The sequence below is a fragment of the Chionomys nivalis genome, chromosome 5 (genome assembly GCF_950005125.1).
Source record: "Chionomys nivalis chromosome 5, mChiNiv1.1, whole genome shotgun sequence".
Lineage (NCBI taxonomy): Eukaryota > Metazoa > Chordata > Mammalia > Rodentia > Cricetidae > Chionomys > Chionomys nivalis.
Genome location: NC_080090.1, coordinates 58,102,092 through 58,126,521, shown reverse-complemented (window position 1 = coordinate 58,126,521; position 24,430 = coordinate 58,102,092). Strand labels below are relative to the sequence as shown.

The following is a 24,430-nucleotide window of genomic DNA, read 5'->3' as shown; positions in this document are numbered from 1 at the left end:
CTGCTAAGAAATGTCTTATACCTTTGCATTAGCTATTCTGTGTCTCATAATCACACAGGATTACGAGAGTGATTGGAGTTAGGAAGATAAACGATCAGATCAAAGGCCTCATTACTCTTACCAGTTCACTAGCTCATCTCCAGAACGTAGGACTGTGCTACAGAGAGGGGATAGGAGATAAGTCAAAGAAAGCTTCCTGCCTTCTAATTGATGTGCACATCTTACCTTGAACTGAATGCATTTCAGAAGGTTGAACCGGCTTGCATATAGCTTGAGATATTCCAGGAACAGAGAATTTGGCACAAAGTTTGGGTAGTCTTCTGGGAATGGAAAATCTGAGTAACAAGACATCTCTTTGCTACTGTTAGAAACCACAGACTTGTAAAGACTGGCTCTGCCTTCTTCAACATGTTCCTGTGTAAACAGAGCACATTCATGAGCATCACACACACCACACACACACACACACACACACACACACACACACACACACACACAGTGTTACTGTTTTTGAAATCCCAAACATTGTCTTAATTTAAGCTAACCAAGATAACACGCATTACCTGTAACTTTTAAAATAGAATTTGCATTAGGGAAATAATGAACATTGGACCCCAGTGTAAACTGCTTGACCACAATCATTATTTCAGTTATTATGTGGCTCAAATACATCTGGGAGGACCTCATATTCACGCAACACCACAGCAAAGTGCAGGAGAATATAGAAACATATGGGCAAAAGCCTGGACACAGGCTTGGATCAAGAAGACTTGCTAGTTACTTTAGCTTCATGGATTACTCTTGGAACAATACAAGGGAAAAGGATTTGATTTATGAAGGCTTTGCATAAGAAATCTAAATCTTTTGGATATTTATAAGAAGCTTGTAGCAACATAGAAACAACTCACATTAAACTTTGAAAATATAGTTTTGGTTCTACTAAAGAACCAATCTAACAAAGAGATTATGGGGTGTGAGAATGACGACGAAGGAATCCAGGGAAGAACCTAAGAGACAAATTTTGATTGCTAATGGGGGTCCAAGCAGAGGTAACGGCATTGGGACTGAGAGAGTTGGCACTTATATGATGGCAGTGAGATAAATCACACAGGATTACGAGAGTGATTGGAGTTAGGAAGATAAACGATCAGAGTTTCAAGACTGGACAACCGTGTTCATGGCTATAACCAATTTCTTATCTCAGTTTGAACTCAAGTAATTAGTAACAGCAATATATCACATAACTCCTGCAAGACTGAGGGATGTGTTTTAGTAATTCTTTGACTATATGTAGCCTCTGTCTTGTGGGTGGTATTATGGAGAACTGTTAATTTAAAAGAGAAAGTCCTTAGTATTATAACACTATTTGTAACCACACACACACACACACACACACACACACACACACACACACACACACACAATTTCTTTTTACAGAAAGGTAAGTTATTTTATTTATATGGATAAGTGGACAAATAAACACATTAGCACACACCGTTCAATATGGATAGGCTCACTCTGTCCCCAGAAAGCATATGAATCTAGGCACGAACAAAATGTAGAGCTATCATAGAGAATATAATTAAATATGATTAAAAGTTAATGTTACTGGTTTAAATTAGTGGGACTGGTCCATATCAATTTATATGAGTTTATTGCAACTTGATATGTGGTTCCACATCTGGCAGCTTCATTTTAGCTGCCTAAAAAGACCTGAACAATATTACCAATAGAACTGCTAATGCAGAAGGGAGAAATCCCAGGGTGTGCCACTCTAGACAAAGAACTCCAGGCCACTGATGACTTCTGAGAGAGGAAGAATTAGCCTCTCCTGGAGATAAGATCCTTAAATTGTTATCCAATACAAAGCGGTAAGTCGCACTAAAGGGACTCAATGGGTTGTACTGATACACTTAGGTGTTTATATCATATATGTGAAACAATAATAAAAGGACTTTCACATTGAGAGAGAGTAAGGGAGGACATAGGAAGGGCTGGAGAGAGAAGAAGGGGAGAGTGGTGTAGTTATATTTTTAAATTATAACACCCTTTCCTTCACTTTGGATAGCAGTTTTTAAACAGAATAGTATGAGCCGATAAGGCTTTAAAAATTATCCATTTCAGTCAATATATCTCTGAGACCTTGGTTTCTCTTCTTAGAATGTAACTAAGCAATAATTAGGCATAGTCCTTTATCCTCATGAGAAGGATATTATCATCCATGAAATCCAAACTAGGTATGTTAACAAGCAAGAAGCAAGCTTAACTGTCATAACAAAAACCTTGAATATTGGGTTAGGGTGTATCGGTGTGAGAGCATTTGTCTACCATGCTTAAGGCCCTGGGTTCCATCCTTAGCACCACTAACAAACAAAACAAAACACCCTTAGACATCAATGCAGCCTCACATAGTCAAAGTGCCTGCGGTTGTTTAAGATGAAGAACTGTTATTTCACACAAAATATTTTCTTCAGCTAAAAATTACAAGCATAGTCGTGATACTGCCTATGCATAAACTTTCAAATAAAAATACATCTTCTTTTGGTAATTGTTATGTTTAACAGAATTTACTGAAATTAGTTTTATAATTGCTAACTCAATAGAAATGATCATATTTTGCACAATTTTTACTTTTGTTTTCTTAAAAGTTTATTTTTCTTATACTTTAAAAGTCAACAGTCTATAATTAAGTGTAAATCAAGCAAACCCAGTGGTTCTAAGTTCTGGCAACACTGTTCTCTACAGTTACTTTAGGATTAAGGTTGCTATACGATCTTATTAGCCCATCGCCCCTGTTTCTGCACGTCTGGGTGAGCCTGAGAGTCTGAGATTTGAGATGAGCACAATCATATGATTAGTTTATGTGCTACTGTGCATGGACTGTGTTTGAGTAGCAAGACTTTACACTAACCAACAGGAATGTAACAGAAGCTTTATTTAGAACTTCTTTTGAATAACCATACTTTAAAAGACAAGTGAAGGTTATTAAAAATATGCTTTACCTAATTAGATATGTATAATATTATTTCAGCGTGTAACCAATCTAAAACTATTAATGAAGTGGTTTGCTTTATTTTTCCATATTAAGCTTTCAAAAATTATCTCTATCATCTATCTATCTATCTATCTATCTATCTATCTATCTATCTATCTATCTATCTATCATCTATCTATATATGTTATATTTTCTTAGTATTGTCTCTGCCAGTTGCCCCAATACTCTGTGAGATTCTGTGCTTTCTGAGAGTTAATGGGACCATTTAGGAGAAAAACTTTGTTTTCATGAAGGGGAAAAAAAGAATGAGAGAGGTGAGGGGAAGCTGGGCTATAGAGAAGGGGAAACTGGATCCACACATCTCAGTTCATACAATATGATTAGAAATTTTATCAAAGCTAATTGAATTTTGAATTGAAAGTAGATGAAATAAAAATTTAGTTCTTTCCTCATTCCAGCTGAAGTGCTTCCTAGCTGTGTGTGGATGGCAGAGTTTAGGAAGATCTTTAAACTGCAGGTGGTCATGGGCACTAAAAATAAAGTTGGTTTGTTTTACTCAAAACAGCAATGAGCTTCCCTCTGAGCTATAGGAATAGGAGCTAAAGTCCTATTAAGATAAGAGTGAGAACAAACTACACAGAGAAGAAGCTGCACTGTCAGAAGAAAAAAAATGAGTGTAAAAATTTGAGGATCAATTTGTGTAGGGCCCCAAACTCTCAAGTTTCTGGCTTCCAGGAATCTCACAACTATATTATTGCTAGTACAGACAATTTTCAGTAAAGATAAATCACAAACACACACACACACACACACGCACACGCACACACACACACACACACACACACACACACACCACAGGCTTGTGCCTGCATAGAGGTGGGGGAGAGGAAGGGGGAGGGAGAGAAGGAAACGCTCTTTAAGAAGGGGAGAGCTACATGCTCCATGAGGATTTCCATAAAAATAGCCCCCAAAGTTACAGCATTTTAATTACATGTTTACACTCTGGTGGGGGGAGGGGGTAATAAGGCCCACTGGAGCTCAAAGCAGCCAAGCTGCTCTGTATTTCATGAACTCTTGCAGCAAGAGAGCAAACAAACAAAAAGGGGAGCGGGGAGTGGAGAAGTCCTCTATTTTGTAAGGCTTAGAAAATGCTTACAAAGGCAGAGAGAGAAAGGGAGAGAAAGAGGGGGGGAGGGAAGAAGAGAGAGAGAGAGAGAGGGAGGGAGGGAGGGAGGGAGGGAGGGAGGGAGAGAGAGAGAGAGAGAGAGAGAGAGAGAGAGAGAGAGAGAGAGAGAGAGAGAGAGAGAGCTTCCAGGAAACACTGAAGCCTGTTGTGAAATAATGTATCACAGATGTTAGCCGCAGAGAGTACGCTCAGCCCTTCGGGTCGAACCCATGGCGAACTCTGTTCCCTTCTCTCTCCTCTCACCAATTGCTCCTCCTGCATAAACACCAGGGCTTACACATGTGTAGTGAGCATGGGTCCATGTCACCAATCAATGCTATTTATGGGTGCTGGACCAGTATTTGCCACTGTGATTCCCCAGTCTGCCCTAGTAATTCCCGAACTCTTTGGAAATGTCTCCAGACAATCCCTCCCTGCCAGTGGCAGACAATCCTCTGTGCTTCTGCTCCTTGCCCTGGCACACAGTGTGGGCAGTATATGTCTGCTGAGAACTGATGGGGGTCATTTAGGGGAACAATTTAGTCAGTTCTCATGAAGTGAAAATATGAATGAAAGGGATTAAGGGGAGAGGGGCTTTGAAGAAAGGGACAAAATATAGAATGAATGGAAGGGTTTTGGGCTTCTGGTCCACTTTGGTTCTGCAGCACGGTGGGATCTGGGTGCTTGGTAGGACCTTGCACAACTCAGGATTCGCCTGACCTTTGAACTGTGAAACACACTAGAACTGCATGGCATGCCTCCCTAGCAAAGGGGCAGACTGCGCAAGTTCACGTTTGAACTCTTTATTTTTACTGGCTGGTCTTTGGAATTTTCTTACCTTCTCTCAGTCTCAGTTTCCCCAATGTATGGAGGGACAGTGGTATGCACCCCCAGGTCTAAATGGAAATGGTAGTGGCAATTCCTGAAACAGCTCTGCTGAGCTTCTCATTAATGTTAACTATTAGCCATGATATCTGAGGGACAGCTCAGGAGAGCTGCTGGCAACAGAAGTGCTGTGGGTCAAAGGTCCTTTTCTATCTCATTTTGAGAAAGAAATTGGGTGGGGAGAGTATCTGGAGGGACTTGGGAGAGGGGAAGAATAAGATCAAAATGTGTTTAAATCTAAAAGTTGCTTTGAATAATCAAATATGATGAAAAAGCAAAAAGAAATGGGGTTTGGAACTAAACTATAGGAGGGATGGCTAGCTTTTAAGACCTTTCAAAAAAGTCATATGAAAACCTATAGTGAAACTTCCTAAAATATGTACACATAAACAAGTACAAAGAACTATCCTATGATGAGAGGATAATGTCCCTAGACACCATAGGCTGACAAATAAAAAGCCCAGTGTCAGGAGTGGGCTATCTCTTTTAAAAGTTGTTTGCCCTTGTGGATACACAGACCCATGAACATTATAGGCCATTGCCAGTACTCGTTTCCCCTCTAGAATTTGGCAGTAAGACCCTGTTGCTAAAGACACTGCATACTTGAGTCACAGAATATGGAGAAATCAAACTGGTATTGGCCTAGATGCTTCATCCATACTGGCTAGCAATCAGAGCTGGAAGGTGCTATGCAGGCTACTGGAAGAGAAAGGAAATCATCAGTCTTACCAACTGTGAACCCTGGGAGCTACAGGAATGACTGGAGTTGCAAGACAAGCTCACTGTCTTGCAATAGTGGCACAAACACCATGGCGGTAACCACCACTTTCTGATTGGGTTTAAGCCCCACTCTATAAGATGCAACCCTTATCTTATACCTTATAGGGCCAAGAGTTAGTCCTAGAGATTGAACAATGCGCACCCCTCAAGGGTCTATCTATATCACACTCCCTCCTCCCAATTTTCAGGGATCATTGTGGAAGAAAGGGTGGAAATACTGTGAAAGCCAGAGTAGTGTTTTCAAGACACAAAAAGGCGGTTGCATTTATGAATTCCCAGGTGTTGTGATGACATGTGCAGAACCTATTCTAGCTCAAACCAGAAGAGTTTCAGCATGAAAAAGAAAGGTGGGCATGAAGCCCAATCCCTAGGAGAGGAGCTATTGGGAGAGAGAGACTCAGTTTTCATTAAAGGTATAGCCCCTGGTAGGTTTACCACGGTAAAGCAGAAGGTCACACATTCAGGAGTATATGGATGGCACAAATTGGACTTGATTGTTAAAAAAGAGAACATAAGGGTGGGTAGAACAAGGGGAGTAGATCTGGAAGGAGTTAAGGTGAAGGGTGAATATGATCAAAACATATTGTATGAAATACTTAAAGTACAATGAAAATGAGAAAAATTCCCTCAAAGTATGAAGTAAAAAATAAAGGAATTCATTTGAAATATTTTTATTAACTCTTCAAGAATTCTATACATTTCTTTATTTTTTATTATCTGCTAAAATTTTAATTAAAATTAAAAAAGAAAAAGATGGTAATAAGATTCCAAACAACTGAGATGTAGCTGTAAAAGTGAGAGAACTTGTCACCATTTCCCACACTTCTTCCTGGTGACAGTCACTCTCTCTGAAGGACAGAGGCAGCTATGGGGAGCTGGAGAAACCTTTGAGAAAATCCGCGTAGTCCAAGAATCTAAGCTCGGCTGGGGGAGAGGTTTGTCTAGCATACTCCAGTATAGATAACAGAAATTCAATAAATGTTATTAAAATACATGAATAAAATGAAACCCACCAAGACTACTGAAGTTTTAGAATTAAGACTTTTAAAGAAAGTTTTAGGGCCAGTGAGATGGCACGACACAAGTTTGGTGACCTGAGTCTGGTCCCCAGAACCCATGTAAAGGTGGATCCATAAAGGTGTGCTCTGACTCTCAAACACATACATGCACGCACGCTAATACATGAAAATGCCTTTTGAAAGATTGTAGGAATTAAGTTAGCCAACAACAGCCACGGAACAATTCGGAATTGAGGAATGACCTATGTTTATGCTTCACCTCCCCCCCCTATTGAAAACAAAAATGGAGAAGTGCGTAGTAGACTATCAATAAAAGTTTGCTGAATAAATGAAAGGATGCGTGTGAAGATCCTGATGTACCGACAGAAGGTATCATCCTCAGGATGGTGGTTAAGCCCTGGAATCTGTCTCAGGGTGTGCATCAGCCAGTACTGTTAATTCTCTCTAGGCAATGCTGGGGTGGTTTACTCAAAGACTGCTTCCCAAGTTTCCTTCTACAGTCAAGTTCTATAAAAGCAATATCCATTATTAGCGGCAAGACAAACCCTCACTTTCTTTTCCTTGAGCTATTTTATTGTTTTGGGAGGCAGGGTGAGAAGTAGCCCGGGTTGGTCCCTTACTACCTAACTGAAGATGACCTTGAACTTCCTTCTGATCTTCCTATCTCTACCTCCCAAGTGTTGAAGTCACAGGCATGGACTACTCTGCTGGTTTCTGGGGACTGAACCCAGGGCTTCATGTTTCCTGTCATCTAGCAGCTGAGTTCCAACTCCAACTATGATTTTATAACTGAGAGCATCAACCAATAGTGCTCGTGGTGCCAGAGAGGCTCACCGTGACAAAGGTGTTCCATATTCATGCTTTCTGTCCACCTTAGTGACAGTCAGAATTAGTCTCTACCAAGGTGTTGCTTTTTATTTTTTTAATTAGTGATTCCATTGGCTCCTGCTTCAGTCTCCGATGCCCGTGCCTTTTTACCATAACCTTTGTCTGCTGTGGTAGCTAAGAGGACCAGAATCACGATCCTGGGAGTGACTAATTAAATGAATTCATTCCTGATCTTTATATTTGTGCTCTTTTCCTATTTGGGAATAGAAACTGTCTGGGTTTTTTGACGTTGAATGGGGTACCTTTCTTTGAATCCCAAGATGTTTTGGGCTGATCTTTGCTGTTGATGGTGTTAGTTGGTGGTGTGTGTGTGTTGGGGAAGGAGGGGGAACAAATATCTCAGGGAACTCATAGCACCCTGGAGCTGGAAGACACCTCTGAGGTTGCCTAGTGGAGGGACATTCAGAGGTGCCTCCAGGATACTGCATACAAAGAGAGATGCTAGATGACGGGGAAGGTTATCCCTAATCCCAACCTTTGGGAATTTAGCATTAATCTGTTTTTCAAACTTAGTTTCATTTTATAAATGAAGTCATACAGATGAAATATCTGGTTGCCATTTTAATGCTAGATAATCTGGTTAGTCTTTTTTTTTTCTGATGGTTTATCACATTTCCTCTCTCTCTCTCTCTCTCTCTCTCTCTCTCTCTCTCTCTCTCTCTCTCTCTCTCTCTCTCTCTGTGTGTGTGTGTATGCTATACCTGTGGAGGACATAGCTCGATATCTGGTATATTCCTCTATTACTTTCCTCTTTATTTACTTTTTGAAACAGGGTCTCTCACTGAACACAGAGCTCACAGATTGGCTCTGCTGGCTGACCAGCAAGCCACCAGGGTCCTCCTGCTTCTGTCTTTGCCTGATAACCCTAGGATTATAGGCTTGAGCTGCCACACCAGCTTTTTCCATGGCTTCTGGGGATCTAAACTCAGGTTTTCATGGTTGTGCAGCAAGCACTTGACCCACTGAGCTCGCTCCCAGCCCTCTCCCACAAATGACTGTCTTCATTTTCTATTTCTCTGATTCCTTTTACCACCCTACACCCTCCTTCCCCCACAAACTACTGTATTTTCCAGTAAGAACCGAGGCCTCTGATATGAGCGCTCCTTCATCTTCTTACCTCTCTGCTTCAGTGTGACTGCCTGTGCTCCCTCTCCTGTGTGCGCTCCCCCGTGCTCCCACTCCTGGTCCTCCAGTCTTTGGGGGAAAGAGTACAACTTATGTCTTGGCCTTGCCTGGACTAGCTCCTTTTCTTGTGCCTGGAATCCCACTCCTTTCTTTTCCTGTCAGTGTGGTTTCTCAGCTTGGACTAGAATATTCAAACACTTCTTGTTGTTTAGGGACTTTGAGTCTTCAGGTACAATCGTCTTTGAGCCTTCCTGTCATGCATATATTCAAATACATCAATAACAGCAGCAGCAAAGAATGTCCTGCATTGCTGTTAAAGTTGCCCAGACGTTCATCCACTCTTTTCCCTTCTATTACTCCTCTTATGTGTACTGCATGCACCAGAAACCACCTTTCTTTTCTGAGCATGCTCTCTTTTGTTTGTTGGACTCCTTTGACGCCCGCCACAGGCTGTCCATTCTACACGGCTTTTCCGGTTTCCCATCAGTGGCTGTGATTCTGCCCTCATTTCAACACCTAAAGCACTGCCTGTGACTTGCGCCATCTTTCGCCTTCTTTCTTCTGCCAACAGTTCTCTGGAGCGGGGAATTCTCATTTTTGCATCCCCTACCGTGCTCTTTGTGTAGATGTTTGACTTGCTCACATCAGCGGGGCACAATTGGATCGAGACTAATTTCTCTTGATTCTTAGAAAAATGAATTTTAGGGTTAATAGTTACATGACCTCCCTGAAGATTTTTGTCTATCTAATGTCTCAAAGGGCTAAGTACAGCTTCTGATCTTTGGGCTCACTTTTTATTTTGACTGAAATTTACCTTAGGTAAGTAACTCTGAATTTAATTGAACAATTTTATTTTTTCAAGCCAGTTCTCAACATTTACTGGTCAGAGGTACTTATCTGGCATACTGATGGTCATTATGGAAAGGCAACTGTTTGATTAATAATGCCTACAATGAATGTGGAAGAGGAGATTTACCACGGAAGGGTTCGCTCTCCTTTCAGATAATGCACAATTTAAACCATGGGTATGGGAGTGCTTCTTTATCAGACTATACATCAAAGATCATATCTGGTAGCCAGGCACATTTAAGACTGACAGGGTTTTTATGTGAGCTGCGCCTGCCGGCACTGGAGGTCTCTACCTAAACACGCAGCACTGGCTTCTCTGGAGTTGTGCTCTCTGATTTAGAAAAGAATTACTTTCTTTCAGTTCCAAGTCCCTGGCTCCTATAATGGGGAATGTTTCCCAGGGAATTCGAGGCCAGGCTATCGAACACTCATTCCGTTTCCCCGGCTCCTGACAGCTTGCTTAAATTTCGTGGGAAATGTTTTCACTTTCACCTAGAAGCTGCAGAGCGTTAAAAACAAAACAAAATGCTTCCCTGGCAGAATGCTGGAACCCAAAGAATACTGCCTTTTTTGGCTTTGGGTTTTCATTGACCCCAAAGCAGGGCAGTTGTGACCCCCCCACCCCCCAACCCCCGCCTGAGGGCTCCAGGCCAGCCATGGGTGGGCTTTCCAGACAGTCTCGTTCACATTAGCACCCCGATTAGTTTAGATCCCAGATTCCCATTCTCTACTGTTAGTTCCTGGAGTGGACGACCTTTGGACAGGCAGCGGGATCTTGGTTACCGAACTCCTGCTTCACTGAATCCTGTGTCACAGATGAAGCAGAATCGGGGAGACTATGCAAGCAGAGGAGGCTCAGTTTCTCTGCAGCCTCTGTTCGGTGCAGACCACCCACCTCACCCCCTCGGACCCCACTCCCCCCCTCCCCCCCTTACTCCCAGTCCGCACTCCTGCCCTATGCTTTCTTGGTCAGACTTAGGCATTGCTTTTCCCTCTCCACTCTGTGGGCTTCTCCGGGGGTATTTCTTCCTCCTCACCTTAGACAGTTAGAAGGCGGCTGGAACCCCTGTCTAGACTCTGTAGGGTAGAGCTCTGCCCGTGTTTCTTGTATCTCTTTATACCATTCACAATTTCAGGGTCCCTCCTGAATGATCTCCATTCGCCAGACATTTCCAATTTTTTCAAGACACTCTCCAATAGACAGATAAAAGCCCGTGAAACCCCTACTTACAGTGAATCTCCAAAGTCCTCCCAGGTCATCGCTCCTCTCAAAGCAGGTGGGTTCCAGTCCCTCCTCCAGGCAGCATTTGATGGAGGCCAGGCCACTGACACCGGCTCCCACGATGGCAACTCGCTTCACCATGTTCCTTGGTGGAGGGAAAACGAAGGAGAGTGTTTTTATTCACAAAAGCCCCACCCAGGCCTTGGCTACTCAACAAACCAGGAAAAGAATTTGGAAGATTAAGAGATTTTCTCAGTTTGAGTCCTCTGTAGACTATCTGTGCTGTGTGAATGCGAGAAAGAAAATGTACAGGTCATCGAGTTAACCCCTGTGCTGGGTTGTGTCCCCACCCCTTGGCCAGAGCTGGCGCTCAGTCCACTCACTCGTGGTCTTTAATGCAATTGTAGCTTCTGGCAGAGCGGCTGAAACCAGACCCTCTGGTGGGCAGAGTCTTGCATTCTGAACTGGCTTGCCTCCATCCTCCGGCTCCAATCCCAGAGCAGGCTGGAGCAGCAGACAGGACAAGGTGGCCCTGTAAAACCCGCTCTTTTTTTTTTTTTTTTTTTTTTTAATTACTTTAACACTGACACACCGATTGGTTTGGGGACATCAGAGAAAACTGCGCAGCAGCTGGTAGGGTGGGGTTGGGACTAGAAACCCAGACACTTGTGGCCACCACAGGTGCCACAGCCCTGCCCCTCTGGGCTCTCTCCTGGCATTTTGCCAAGGCCACAACAGTGCTGCTGGAAGAGGATTCACCACTAGTCACCAATGGAAGAGAGGAGGTGGCTGTAGGGAGGATCTGAGTGGAAGGCAGGATGGGGTTCTCTTTTGTGGAGCACAAGCATTGGCGCAGGCTTGAGAATTTCGGGCCATGTGTTAGTAGCATGGACTTGTAAGAACGCTGTGAGGCATTATAGCATGTTGGGTAAACAGGCAGCTCTGTCGGTTCAAACTGTGTGATCTGAATCATTCAGATCCTCTGGGCATCGCATAAACAGAAAATCTTGTAGCTCCTTTATACTGTTTTCTGAGGATCAAGTGAGCTGACGTGTTTTATCACGTGTCTGAGAAATAGGCCCTGGCACATAGTAAATGCTCAATAATGTAAGCTATTTCCAAAGTTCTGTAATTTTTCTGAATTTCTGACCAAGCGCATACACATTCAGCATACACTAAATAAAATATTAGAGATTGTTTCCTAATATGTTTTCTGGGGTAATTTTATCTTAAGTTTATATATATATATACATATATACACACACATATATATACACATACATATTTATGATATGTATATGATTTTTTTGAGACAAGGTCTCACAAAACTAGGCCTCAAACTCATTATATAGTCAAGGATGACTTTGAACTTCTCATCCTCCTGCCTCTACCTCCTGAGGGCTGGGTTGACAGGCAAGTGCAGCCACCACACCCTGTTTTTGTGGTCCTTGGTTTGGTACACGTTGGACATTCACTGCACCACAGGCACCGAAATCCTACCCCCAAGCGCAAGGAAATCACCAATCATGAGGTTTCCCTGAACCTTTCCTATTTTCTTGTTGACCACACGAACTGTCCTCAGAACTGGGTGTGTCGTGTATCGTTTGTGTCAGCAGGACCGGAAACCCAAGAGAAGCAGTTCAGCCATGGAGGCTGAGACAGTTTTATTTTCTGCTGCGTGCTCTTTCCAGGGAAATACTGAGGATACAGTGGAATGGATACAGAACTATCTCTTGACTCAAAAGCCACCCCCTTCACCTGTCTGCAAAGGTTTTGTAAAACTGGTTACTTTCTAAAGCGGGTGGCTATGAATGACCAGGGAAGTCGAGAGGAGTCCTCTCAGAAAAGACAAGCTTTAGACCACAATGGATACTGCAGAGTGGTGAACTTATGATTTCCCATCTTCCTGGCTGCCAGAGGTGTGCTGTGACCCGACATTTAGAGAGGGAGCTGGAGCTTAGGTCCTGCATGAAGATACATCAGTGCCGGGTCCCTTTCAGTTATCTTGGTGACGTGGGAAAACTGCTCATCTCCTTTGACTGCCAGTTTCCTCATTGTGGCACAGGGCATAATGTTTATTTTCCTTATGGGACTTAATAGTCATCCAATGAAAAGTAACTAGTGTTATGAAAAAAATGACTCTAGGGAAAAAGAAGGGAATTGCATATAAAAATTGACATTGAAAGCCATGTGCAGAAGTATACTGACTGTAGGAAGAGTGTGAGCAGGCCAAGTGGAAGCAACACAGGCTGCATTTTACTCTCTGAGGAGGTGAGGAGCCCTTTATGAGAGCTGACTTAAGAAAGAGGGAAGGTAATTCCCCCTATGGCTTCACTGAAACTAGAGTGGAGGTCAGCAGGGGGAGCATGGCAGCAGAAGAAAGAATAAAAGCTCGTTAGTAGGGCTTGCCTTTCCTCAATACCCAGAAGAATGTGCACTCAGATGTCGAGACCTGGTCTATATCCTTGTCTAGTGTGTCGATGTTTCAGGTCTAACATTGCTGACGGAAAGAAATAGGAACAGATTGATCCTTTTGTTAGTAGAGGTAAAGGGAGGAAGCCAAGGACTCGCTCTGCTTGTGAGCTGATGGAGTCTTCGGGCAAGAACTTGAATCAGGTTCACTTTGCAAAAGAGCACGTGCATAGTGACTCTTTCTTGTTTTTGTTCCAGACAGGGTTTCTTTGTGTAGCACTGACTGTTCTGGAACTCTCTCTGTAGACCTTGAACTCATAGAGGCTGGCCTTCAACTCCCAGAGATCTGCCTTCCTCTGCTTCCTGAGTGCTAGGATTAAAGATGTGCGCCACCACCACCTGGCACGTAGTGACTCCTAACTGGAGGGTTTGATACAGCCCTGTAAACAGTTGCTCTTATCTCGCGGGATAAAGGATTAGAATCATGGTTAGTGATGAAATAGAAATGGTAACTAGTTCAATATACACATTTACCAATAGTTCAGGCTCTGAGATTGGCTTTCCCTAAGTGGAGTCTAGATGACAAAGTTTTGGAGTCAGTCTAAGTAGGAGACAAATAGTTCATGTGGAGGGTGGAATCAGAGGCCCTCGTGGATCCTAGACTAGATTCTGGAGTTTATTCTTTGATTAATTCAGGTATCAAACACCCACTGAGTGGTTTCTTTGTTGGTGACACTGGTATTTTAGGTTTTTTTTTAAGCTTTGTCTAGAGCAGTGATTGATTTAGTGGGAAAGTCAAACTTGAAAAGCAAAAATCTCAAACTGGGTAGTGGTGGCTCATGCCTTTAAGCCCAACACTTGGGAGGCAGAGGCAGAGGCAGAGGCAGAGGCAGAGGCAGAGGCAGAGGCAGAGGCAGAGGCAGAGGCAGAGGCAGAGGCAGAGGCAAAGGCAGAGGCAGGTGGATCTCTTTGAATTTGAGACCAGCCTGGTCTACAAGAGCGAGTTCCAGGACAGGTTCCAAAGCTACAGAGAAATCCTGTCTCAAACAACCAAAACCAAACCAAACCAAAACTAAAAAACAAACTCAATATTTTGTAAAGCACCAAGCTGTTTCTCTTGAAGCTGTAGTGCGAGCAGGGAAGAGGAGAGTGAGGTGATGTTACAGTGTCAGGACACTGACAGAGGGAGCCTAGGACCTCAGCAGTCAGAGGAGGGAGGCAAAGGCTCCAGAGTCAGGAAGCAGCTCAGGGATGGCAATGGTCCCATGAGGCGTATGTGTCTTTCTGACTACATGATGTACCCAACACTCTTGGGCTACATATGCGCCCACAAGGACATATTACATTTATTATTGATTATGTTGATCACGTCTGTGGGTCTTCTTTCTGCACAAGGCTCTGCTTCCCCAAAGTAAGGTATTTTCTTTGATGTCTCAGTTCCCAGCATGATGCTTGCGCTAAATATTTGGCAATGGGTTGATTTTTTGTTGGGTAGAATGAATGAATTGATCATCTTGTATGCTTTTCAATTAAAAAAATTAACAGAGCAAATATTTATTGGCAGTTAATGTCCTGAGTCAGAGATTGATGACTTATAACCACCTTTTATCAATCATGCAATGTGTAGAACCCCTTCCTCCGTCCAGCAGTCTGTCACTGTAACCCAGTGTGAACCCTATTTACTCAGCAACCCTGAGCAGCACATTTCCTTGGTGACTCTAGCTAGGGGGTTACAAATTGGAGACCAGGATTTGAATTTTAGAGTTGGATATTTATCAATATAGGGAGATAGTTTAATATTTCTGTGTCTCCATTTTCTCATCTCTAATATGAAGCTACCTGTATATCTGGTCTCAGGTACTATACAAATCCCTCAACCAGTGTACAAGCAGCACTTAACTCTTGGGGGTATACCAGGCCCCAGAAGAAAGCAACTGCTGTCAAACATGTATGTTGCAGTATGCCTGTAATTCCAGCACTGGTAAGAACACAGTAAGACATTTTATTAATGGAAATAACACACTCATGTTACTTACTGTGGTGCTAGTTTACATATTGATGCAAACATAGCATTTATAGTATTATTACTCTTTAGACTATTCAGTAAATTGAATTATTAGTTACAGGTTTTAAAAGAAACCATGAAGAGAGCCTTGTCGTGGTTAACTTGACTATGGGAGAAGTAAGTTATACAAATTAAGAGTTCATAGTGAACTTGCTAAGTTGATGTTACTGGGGGAATGGGAATTTAACAAAAATAACAAAACAATTAAACCGCATTAGATTTCCAAGTGAGTTGGGAAATCACTGTTGGCTGCACAAAGGTGGCTAATGTTTACCAGCAAGGTCAGAAACCACTGCATTTCCCTATGGATTTTGTCCTGTGTCCTCTACATCAAGGAAGGAAAACACCAATAATTAATTAGATGAGGTTAGGTTGAGTGTTCACCTCCAATTTTGAGAGACTATTTGAGTGTGGGGTTCTCTTCCCAAACACAGATGAACTTGAGTTATTTAAGAATGTCATAGAGAACTCAGCGATACTCAAGTGTTTGAATCTTATTTAAGCTGTCTCAGGTGTGGGTGGATTTTTTTTCTTTAAGACAAGGTTTCCTACTTTAGCTTAGACTTGCCAGGACTCACGATGTAACCCAGGCTGGCCTTGGGCTTCCGCCAGTCTCCTAAGTCAAGCTCCCGAGTGCTGGAATACTGGCTTGATCCTGGGTCATGTCACACTGTTTTAACACGAGTCAGGGCTGTGTTCCATTCAATAACACCTCGTGTAGTTACGCAAAGCAGCTCTTCAGGAGCTTCTGTGGTAAAAGGTGGCAAAATCGAGCTGGAACAACAGATGAGGATGTCATGTCTTCGCTGATTCTGAGCTTTGAGAATTCACACAGGGCACAGCACTCCCATAGCCCCATTACTGATCACGATTAAGAGTACCCCTTTCTGGATCAAAGGGATTCAAATCGGAAAGGAAGAACTTAAACTTTCATTATTTGCAGACGATATGATAGTGTACATAAGCGACCCCAAAAACTCCAGCAAAGAACTCCTTCAGCTGATAAACACCTTTAGTAGCGTTGCAGGATACAAGATCAATTCCAAAAAATCAGTTGCCCTCCTATACACAAAGGATAAGGAAGCAGAGATGGAAATCAGAGAAGCATCACCCTTCACGATAGCCACAAATAGCATAAAATATCTTGGGGTAACCCTAACCAAGGAAGTAAAGGATCTATTTGACAAGAACTTTAAGTCAATGAAGAAAGAAATTGAGGAGGATACCAGAAAATGGAAGGAGCTCCCTTGCTCTTGGATAGGGAGGATCAACATAGTAAAAATGGCAATTTTCCCAAGGGCAATTTATAGATTCAATGCAATCCCCATTAAAATCCCATCAAAATTCTTCACAGATCTTGAGAGGACAATAATCAACTTTATATGGAGAAACAAAAAACCCAGGATAGCCAAAACAATCTTATATAATAAAGGATCGTCTGGAGGCATTACCATCCCTGACCTCAAACTCTATTACAGAGCCTCAGTATTGAAAACAGCTTGGTATTGGCATAAAAACAGAGAAGTCGATCAATGGAACCGAGTAGAAGACCCTGATTTTAACCCACAAACTTATGAACACCTAATTTTTGATAAAGGAGCTAAAAGTATTCCATGGAAAAAAGAGAGCATCTTCAACAAATGGTGCTGGCAGAACTGGTTGTCAACGTGTAGAAGAATGAAAATAGATCCATATCTATCACCATGCACAAAACTCAAGTCCAAATGGATTAAAGACCTCAATATTAGTCTGAACACACTGAACCTGATAGAAGAAAAAGTGGGAAGTACTCTACAACATATGGGTACAGGAGATCACTTCCTACGTTTATCCCCAGCAGCACAGACATTAAGGGCAACATTGAATAAATGGGACCTCCTGAAACTGAGTAGCTTCTGTAAAGCAAAGGACACTGTCACTAAGACAAAAAGGCAACCCACTGACTGGGAGAAGATCTTCACCAACCCTGCAACAGACAAAGGTCTGATCACCAAAATATATAAAGAACTCAAGAAACTAAACTTTAAAATGCTAATGAACCCAATAAAAAAATGGGGCACTGATTTGAACAGAGAATTCTCAACAGAAGAAATTCAAATGGCCAAAAGACACTTAAGGTCATGCTCAACCTCCTTAGCGATAAGGGAAATGCAAATTAAAACAACTTTGAGATACCATCTTACACCTGTCAGAATGGCTAAAATCAAAAACACCAATGATAGCCTTTGCTGGCGAGGTTGTGGAGAAAGAGGCACACTCATTCATTGCTGGTGGGAATGCAAACTTGTGCAACCACTTTGGAAATCAGTGTGGCGATTTCTCAGGAAATTTGGGATCAACCTACCCCAAGATCCAGTAATACCACTATTGGGAATATACCCAAGAGATGCCACATCAAATGACAAAAGTATCTGTTCAACTATGTTCATAGCAGCATTGTTTGTAATAGCCAAAACCTGGAAACAACCTAGATGCCCTTCAATGGAGGAATGGATGAAGAAAGTGTGGAATATATACATATTAGAGTACTACTCAGCAGTAAAAAACAATGACTTCTCGAATTTTGCGTGCAAATGGATGGAAATAGAAAACACTATCCTGAGTGAGGTATCCCAGACCCAAAAAGAGGAACATGGGATGTACTCACTCATAATCGGTTTCTAGCCATAAATAAAAAACATTAAGCATATAATGTGTGATCCTATAGAAGTTAAATAAGAAAGTGAACCCAAAGAAAATCATATAGTCATCCACATGGAGAGGGGGAAGTAGACAAGATTGCAGGGCAAAAACTGGGAACTTGCGGGAGAGGTGGCATGGGGCAAAGGGGAAATGGGATGAGAAACATGAGAAGGGGAGGATGGGAGGAGCTCGGGGGATTGGGATGGTTGGGATATAGGAAGGATGGATACGGGAGCAGCGAAGTATATATCCTATCTAAGGGAGCCATCTTAGGGTTGGCAAGAGACTTGACTCTTGAGGGGTTCGCAGGTGTCCAGGATTATGTCCCCAGCTGGTACCTTGGGCAACTAAGGAGAGGGAACCTGAAATGACCCTATCCTATACTGATGAATATCTTGCATATCACCTTAGAACCTTCATCTGGCGATGGATCGAGGTAGAGACAGAGTCTCAATTTGGAGCAACGGTCTGAGCTCTTAAGGTCCAAATGAGGAGCAGAAGGAGGGAGAACATGAGCAAAAATTCAGGACCACGAGGGATGCACCCACCCACTGTGACAGTGGAACCGATTTCTTGGGAGCCCACCAAGGCCAGCTGGTCTGGGACTGAATAAGCATGGGTTGATTCCGGACTCTCTGAGCATGGCAGTCAATGAAGGCTGATGAGAAGCCAAGGACAATGGCACTAGGTTTCGATCCTAATACATGAACTGGCTTTGTGGGAGCTTAGCCTGTTTGGACGCTCACCTTTCTGGACGTAGATAGAAGGACCTTGGTCTTCCCGCAGGGCACGGAATTTGGACTGCTCTTCAGTATCGAGAGGGAGGGGGAATGGAGTTGGGGGAGGAGAAGAGGAGTGGGGATAGGGGGAGGGAAGTGGGGGGAGGGGGCAATATTTGGGAGGAGGGGAGGGAAATGGGAAACGGGGAGCAGGTGGAAATTTTAATTAAAAAAGAAATAAATAAAAAATATAAAAGAAAAAAAAAAGAGTACCCCTTTCTGAATAGAAACAGAGGAGTGGATGGCGGAAGGTGGGAGGGGGGAATGGAATGAGAGGAGGGAGGGGACTATAGTTGGGATATAAAATAAATGAATAAATTTAATTAATAAAAAGGAGTGAATCAAAAATGCTATTTTCTTATAATTGCTTTATTATTCGTACAGCCAACTTCAGTGGTTAGAATATATGCACTGAGTCGTTTGGGGCTTGACTACTTAATAAGAGGGATTTAGGCCTGGGGGCGCTGTGAAGGAATTGCTGCTGCACGAACCATACCTTAAACCTAGGACGTTTGGAAACCTCCAGGCAAGGTCTTACCTTTTAAAAGTATGTTTCAAATGGACTTGAAGGCCTTATTGATTGTTTCAGGAAATTATCCTGTAGCTGCTTTCAGCGCTGGATTAGCTGACTAACCAGTGTGACTCTCTTACGTAGTTTCTAAGCAGTTATCCGTATCCATGCAGGCAGATACCCGCACATTCCTCTTGAGTGTGTGCAAATTTCTCAGAATAATGACAGGCCCAGGCTGTCCAACGAGAGCAAATCCTTAAAGGGGTTGTATGATTTAAAGTGTTATCAGTTGTAGTGGATTCAGATGGATAAGAAGGGGTGGCTCAAGGCACCCATAGCCTACATAGAGCAGGCACAGTATCCAGAGGCTAGCAGAGCGCATAACTCAGAGCAGATAGAGCAGGCACAGTATCCAGAGGTTAGCAGAGCTCATAACTCGGAACAGAAGCTGCTGAGACCTGGGTTGGAGCAAGAATATGTTCTGGTATCTTTATCGTCTTAACAGTAACCAGTCACTTCCTCAAGCCTAACCCTGACCCACCCACCACACATCACAAATTCTGCCCCTTACAAGGTTTTTGTCAAGTTCCCCCAGAGACCAGAGACTAAGAAAAGAATCAGATATCGAGATTCAGTTTTTCTAAACTAAGACCTATGGGATTAAACTGGCTGTATAGAAATTATTCTCAAACTCTTGATATTAATACTTGTGGATTTAGGAATAGCCGAAAAGATCTAGAAGTAGTCTAAAAATCAAGACATTTTAATCCTATGCACAGAATAGAGCAGGAAACGCAGCAACAGCAAATGATGATGTGCAAACCCTAAGTTAGTCGAATTTCCAGAATGGTTTGCTTTTAGTTTCAGCTTGTGCAAAATGCCAATACTTGGCAGATAAACCTTCCAAACCGTTAGTTCACACTATGTTAGAGGCTTCCGAGGGAAGAGAACTTACCAGTGAACACAGAAGTTTAGTAATCTGACTTTATGCTCCCAGGACAAAGACCCAGCTCTCTTCCTTACTGGGATGGCAGCCCAGTTCCTCCAGGGTCACTGGCTGAGGGAGCTGAGCTCTCCTCTGATGGACAATAACAAAACAGGAAGACCTCAGCTCCACCTACTGCATCCAGAGGAGGAACCAGAGATTTTTATCAGGTCACTTGCTTTAAGTAGCTGTATTTGCTCTTTCTAATGGCACTGACACCATTAGAATTCCAGAGCTAGTAGAAGATCAAAATAGTCTGCGAGCCAGTGTTTGGCAGTTCCCGGCTGGCAGGACGAACCTGGTCTAATAGATAAGGGATGTTACAGAAAAAATGGAAACCCAAGGTTAGCTGTTGTTTGTATTTTAAATTGATTAATTGCAACAGAGGCATGGCTGGTGATATGTACTTAAATCCCATCATTCCATGGGAAAACCATAAATTAAATGGGGCACTTAGAGGGGCATCCCCCACTCCACTCTTTGAGGGGCCAAGGATAAAATTAACAACGGCTGCTATGTCAGATTGCATTTCTAAGACTTTTGGCCCATTTCTCATTCAGAGAAAATTATTATTTCTAAGAGCATATACCACACATCATTCAATACAATTTCTAAAGCTTGGGAAACACAAGAGAGACCTATGGAAAGAACATAGTCTTTTGTAGGAGGAGAGAGCCGCTTGTTGGTTCCCACTACCCAGTTACTGAAATAACCACACAGAAACTATATTATTTAAAACATTGCTTGTCTCATTAACCCTAGCTTCTTATTGGCTAACTCTTACATATTAATTTAACCCTTTTCTATTAATCTGGGTATTGCCCACATGGCTGTGGTTTACCAGCTAGTGTTCCAGAGTCCGTGTCTGGTGGCTAAATGGCTTCTCTCTGACTCCTCCCTTCTTTCTCCCAGCATTTCGTTTAGTTTTCCCCACCTAGTTCTATTCCCCTATAGTTCTGCTATAGGCCCAAAGCAGTTTCTTTATTAACCAATGATATTCACAGCACACAGAGGGGAACCCCACATCAGTCTTTGAATTCTTAAATCCTGGTTTCAGTGTCTTCATCAGCTCTATTATCAAAAACATTTTTGGAAAAAAATTGTATGTTTTTTTCTCAGCTCCATCTTTATCTATTTGAAATAAAGACAGACTATAATGCCTGTTTCAAATAGTTATTGTGGAGTTAGGAGTGGCAATCTATGTGAAATGGCCATGGGCATAGAAAACTCCCAGTGTGATGCATTGATGCATTGCCCATAAGAATTGCTGATTGGTTCCCAGCTGAAGTGAGTTCTTATAGGCACTGAAAGAAAATTCCAAGAGATACTGGGAGACTGAGGCAGTGAAAGACTCTTGGCAGGGCAAATCTTTTCTTTTGGTTTAATACTATTTCAGCATGGCCTCTAACCTCCCTTCTGGAGGACCCTATATATTACCAAATATTCTGCTCATTTATTGGGCTCAGCTCTGGCTTTCATGATTCATTAAATGTTTGGCAAGGAGCCAGCATTGCTAGCTGTGAGTTGTTAGTTCAGCTATCCTCCTGCAGCTCTGAAGATGATATTCAGTGAATGATTTAAAACCTAAATTTTACCATAAAGTAGGCCTGCAAGACTATTGTTAGTCTAATAGTCTAATATGTCTTTGAATGTCTGAAAACCTATGGCCTTAACTCAGAAGCGTCTTGAGAGTTAGGACTATGTTATTGTTCCAAAGTTTATACCCAAACAAATTACTTTGATATGTACATGGAGAGCACTAAAGGAGCCACTAGACTCTGGGTGAGGACACATTGCACACAAGGGACCGTGGGCTGCTGACTGAACATAGACACGATCATTTTATTATACTCTCTCATTTCTATAGTTGCCAGAGACTTGTGTTAATTATGAATGAATGAGGCATCTGGCCTTCATTGGTAGTTTCCATGTTGGCTTCTTGTAGGGCTTGATGTTAATTAGCCATAGGTAAGAACACAGGATGAAAGAAAGCTCTCTAGCCTGTTATTCAAGAGAGTCTGAACCCTTAGAAGCCGGATTGGTAGCCAATCATGCTCTTGAGGAAATAGCACGGACTTGCACTGCATGGCCCCCAGTGGCTGGTTGGAAACATAATTATTCTGCCTGAATAACTATGAGTCAAAGTTAATATATGTCGTTCTGAAAAAAAAAAAAACAAACAAAAACAAAATATGTCCTTCTGCGCCGTGGCACTAAAATCCCAGAACAAGTTCCCATATGACTTCCTTTGTCTTCAGCATGGTAACCATTGATTTTTCAAGAAAGATGTTCTTCTGTTTTGGATAACATAGTGATTAAGAAGTTCTGAGACATCGCCAAAAGACCCCCTATGTCTAAGAAAAATTCTGTTTTGTTTCCAAGTATGGAGATTTGGTGATTGCGGCTAACAAATTGTGCCCAGTCGCCACTAACCAAAGCATTAGTATGTCGTTTGGCTGGATCAATTATTATAGCTAGAAACCATTTTAATTAAAAAATATTTTTATTTTTAATTATGTATGTGAGTATGTGCACAGGTAAGTGCAGGTGCCTACAGTGTCTAGAGGAGGGCGCCCAATCCCTTGGAGCTGGAGTTACAAGAAGTTGTAAGTTATCCTATGTGGGTGTTGGGAACTGGATTCAGGTCCACTGCAAGATCAGTACTTGATTTTAACTGGTAAGCCATTTCTCCATCCCATTGTCTTAAATCTCCTTTCTGTTTCCTACTTTGATTCATTCTTAGAGCCACAGAATTTTAGGACTGGGAAACTGCACAGGACAGTCTAGACCTACCCAGTATATTGCTTTTCTTTAGAGCCATGCAAAAAGCAATGTTCAAATCTATGCAGCTCTCCATTCCTCAACCCCTCCACACAAAGTACCTTTCCCGTGCTTTACTAAGACAGCACGTATTCTTAACAGGAGCCAGTTCTCTCAGGCTCTTACACATTAAGGTTATTCTATGTTTTTCCTGTGAGAACCTGTCTGCAGAATGGAAGCTATGTACGTCAATATACTTTTATTCTATGATATCAGACTTATTAAAGCCATTCTAAATTTTTTCTTGACAACCTGCCCTTCATTTCCCTCTTTGATGCATAGAGATGAAATAAGCTGATTGATATGATATGCTAATTTTGGATTTTAGGCAGTTATTTGAAAATACAAAGATATAATGACTTTGTTATTCTGTGTACCTTCACATAGTAAAGATTGAGAGTGGGTGATCCCGGCTGTGAAAGCCAATGAGCTCATGCAGGTCACATGACGTGGGTGAAGGAATTTACTTGGATGGCAGTCTTAAGACAGACTGCTATAACTAAATATAATTATGTAAAATTGAAGCATTTATGATATACAATGGCTCTGAGTATTTTACCAGGTCACAAAGGTTGATGAACCTTGAAATGGTTCAGCACCAAGAGAAACTGATGCCTTTATACAATCATCTATCTTCTACCTGCCAATGACTTCAAGTATAGAACTACTTAGCAACAAAACTCCTCATTGATGTAAACAGAATCCTGCCCCAGAATTTGTACTGTTTCCAGTTAGGTATCTAATTAGGTCATATTTAACAACTTCAGAAGTACACTTGTCACCCCACAGTAGGGTGACCAGACTCTGTGATGGTTTGTTTGGATGCATAGGACAGAAATGGTGGCTCTTCTGGACCTTTCGCACAACCTGACAACTCGTGACCTGAGGACTCTCCCTTACATTGTAGTCTGCACTGTTGGCCTCTGATCTTTCTTCCTCCTCTCCTTCACAGACGACGGACCTTGTACTGTGGGCCGATAACTCTTGCAGCCGTCCCAGGCGCTCCTCTTATTTGCTGACACAGATATTTTCCTTAATAAAACCTTGCACGTTTCATCTGGATTGAGAAGAGCCTTATCCTAAGAGGCCTTGCATTAGCTGCTTTGATCTATTCCTGGGTCATAAGGCAGTGTGGACAAGTGAGCACATTGTAGCTCCTGGAAGCAGGCCAAAGCTGTTCCAGGTCAGGAGCAGCCTCCAGGGTGAAAGGCCAGCTTCAAAGAAAATTATTCCTCTGGGTTAAGCTTT

General features: G+C 42.3%; 1 protein-coding gene across 5 annotated transcripts in view; it reads right to left on the bottom strand.

The window, feature by feature from the left end:
• The window catches only part of LOC130874446 (flavin-containing monooxygenase 1), a 35,285-nt gene extending 14,840 nt beyond the window's left edge, over positions 1–20,445 (bottom strand). For 2 of the 5 annotated variants that reach the window (XM_057769790.1, XM_057769795.1), the window contains exons 1-4: positions 20,333–20,445; positions 15,984–16,179; positions 10,938–11,073; positions 226–414 (exon numbers count right to left, since the gene is read on the bottom strand). In XM_057769790.1, coding sequence (XP_057625773.1) covers positions 226–414; positions 10,938–11,069 — 321 coding nt within the window. In that variant the 5' untranslated portion in view covers positions 11,070–11,073; positions 15,984–16,179; positions 20,333–20,445. Of the gene's footprint in view, positions 1–225; positions 415–10,937; positions 11,074–15,957; positions 16,180–19,404; positions 19,633–20,332 lie in introns of all 5 variants that reach the window. The other 3 variants (XM_057769792.1, XM_057769791.1, XM_057769793.1) reach the window with 3 other exon arrangements.
• Between the last annotated feature and the right edge of the window lie 3,985 nt (positions 20,446–24,430).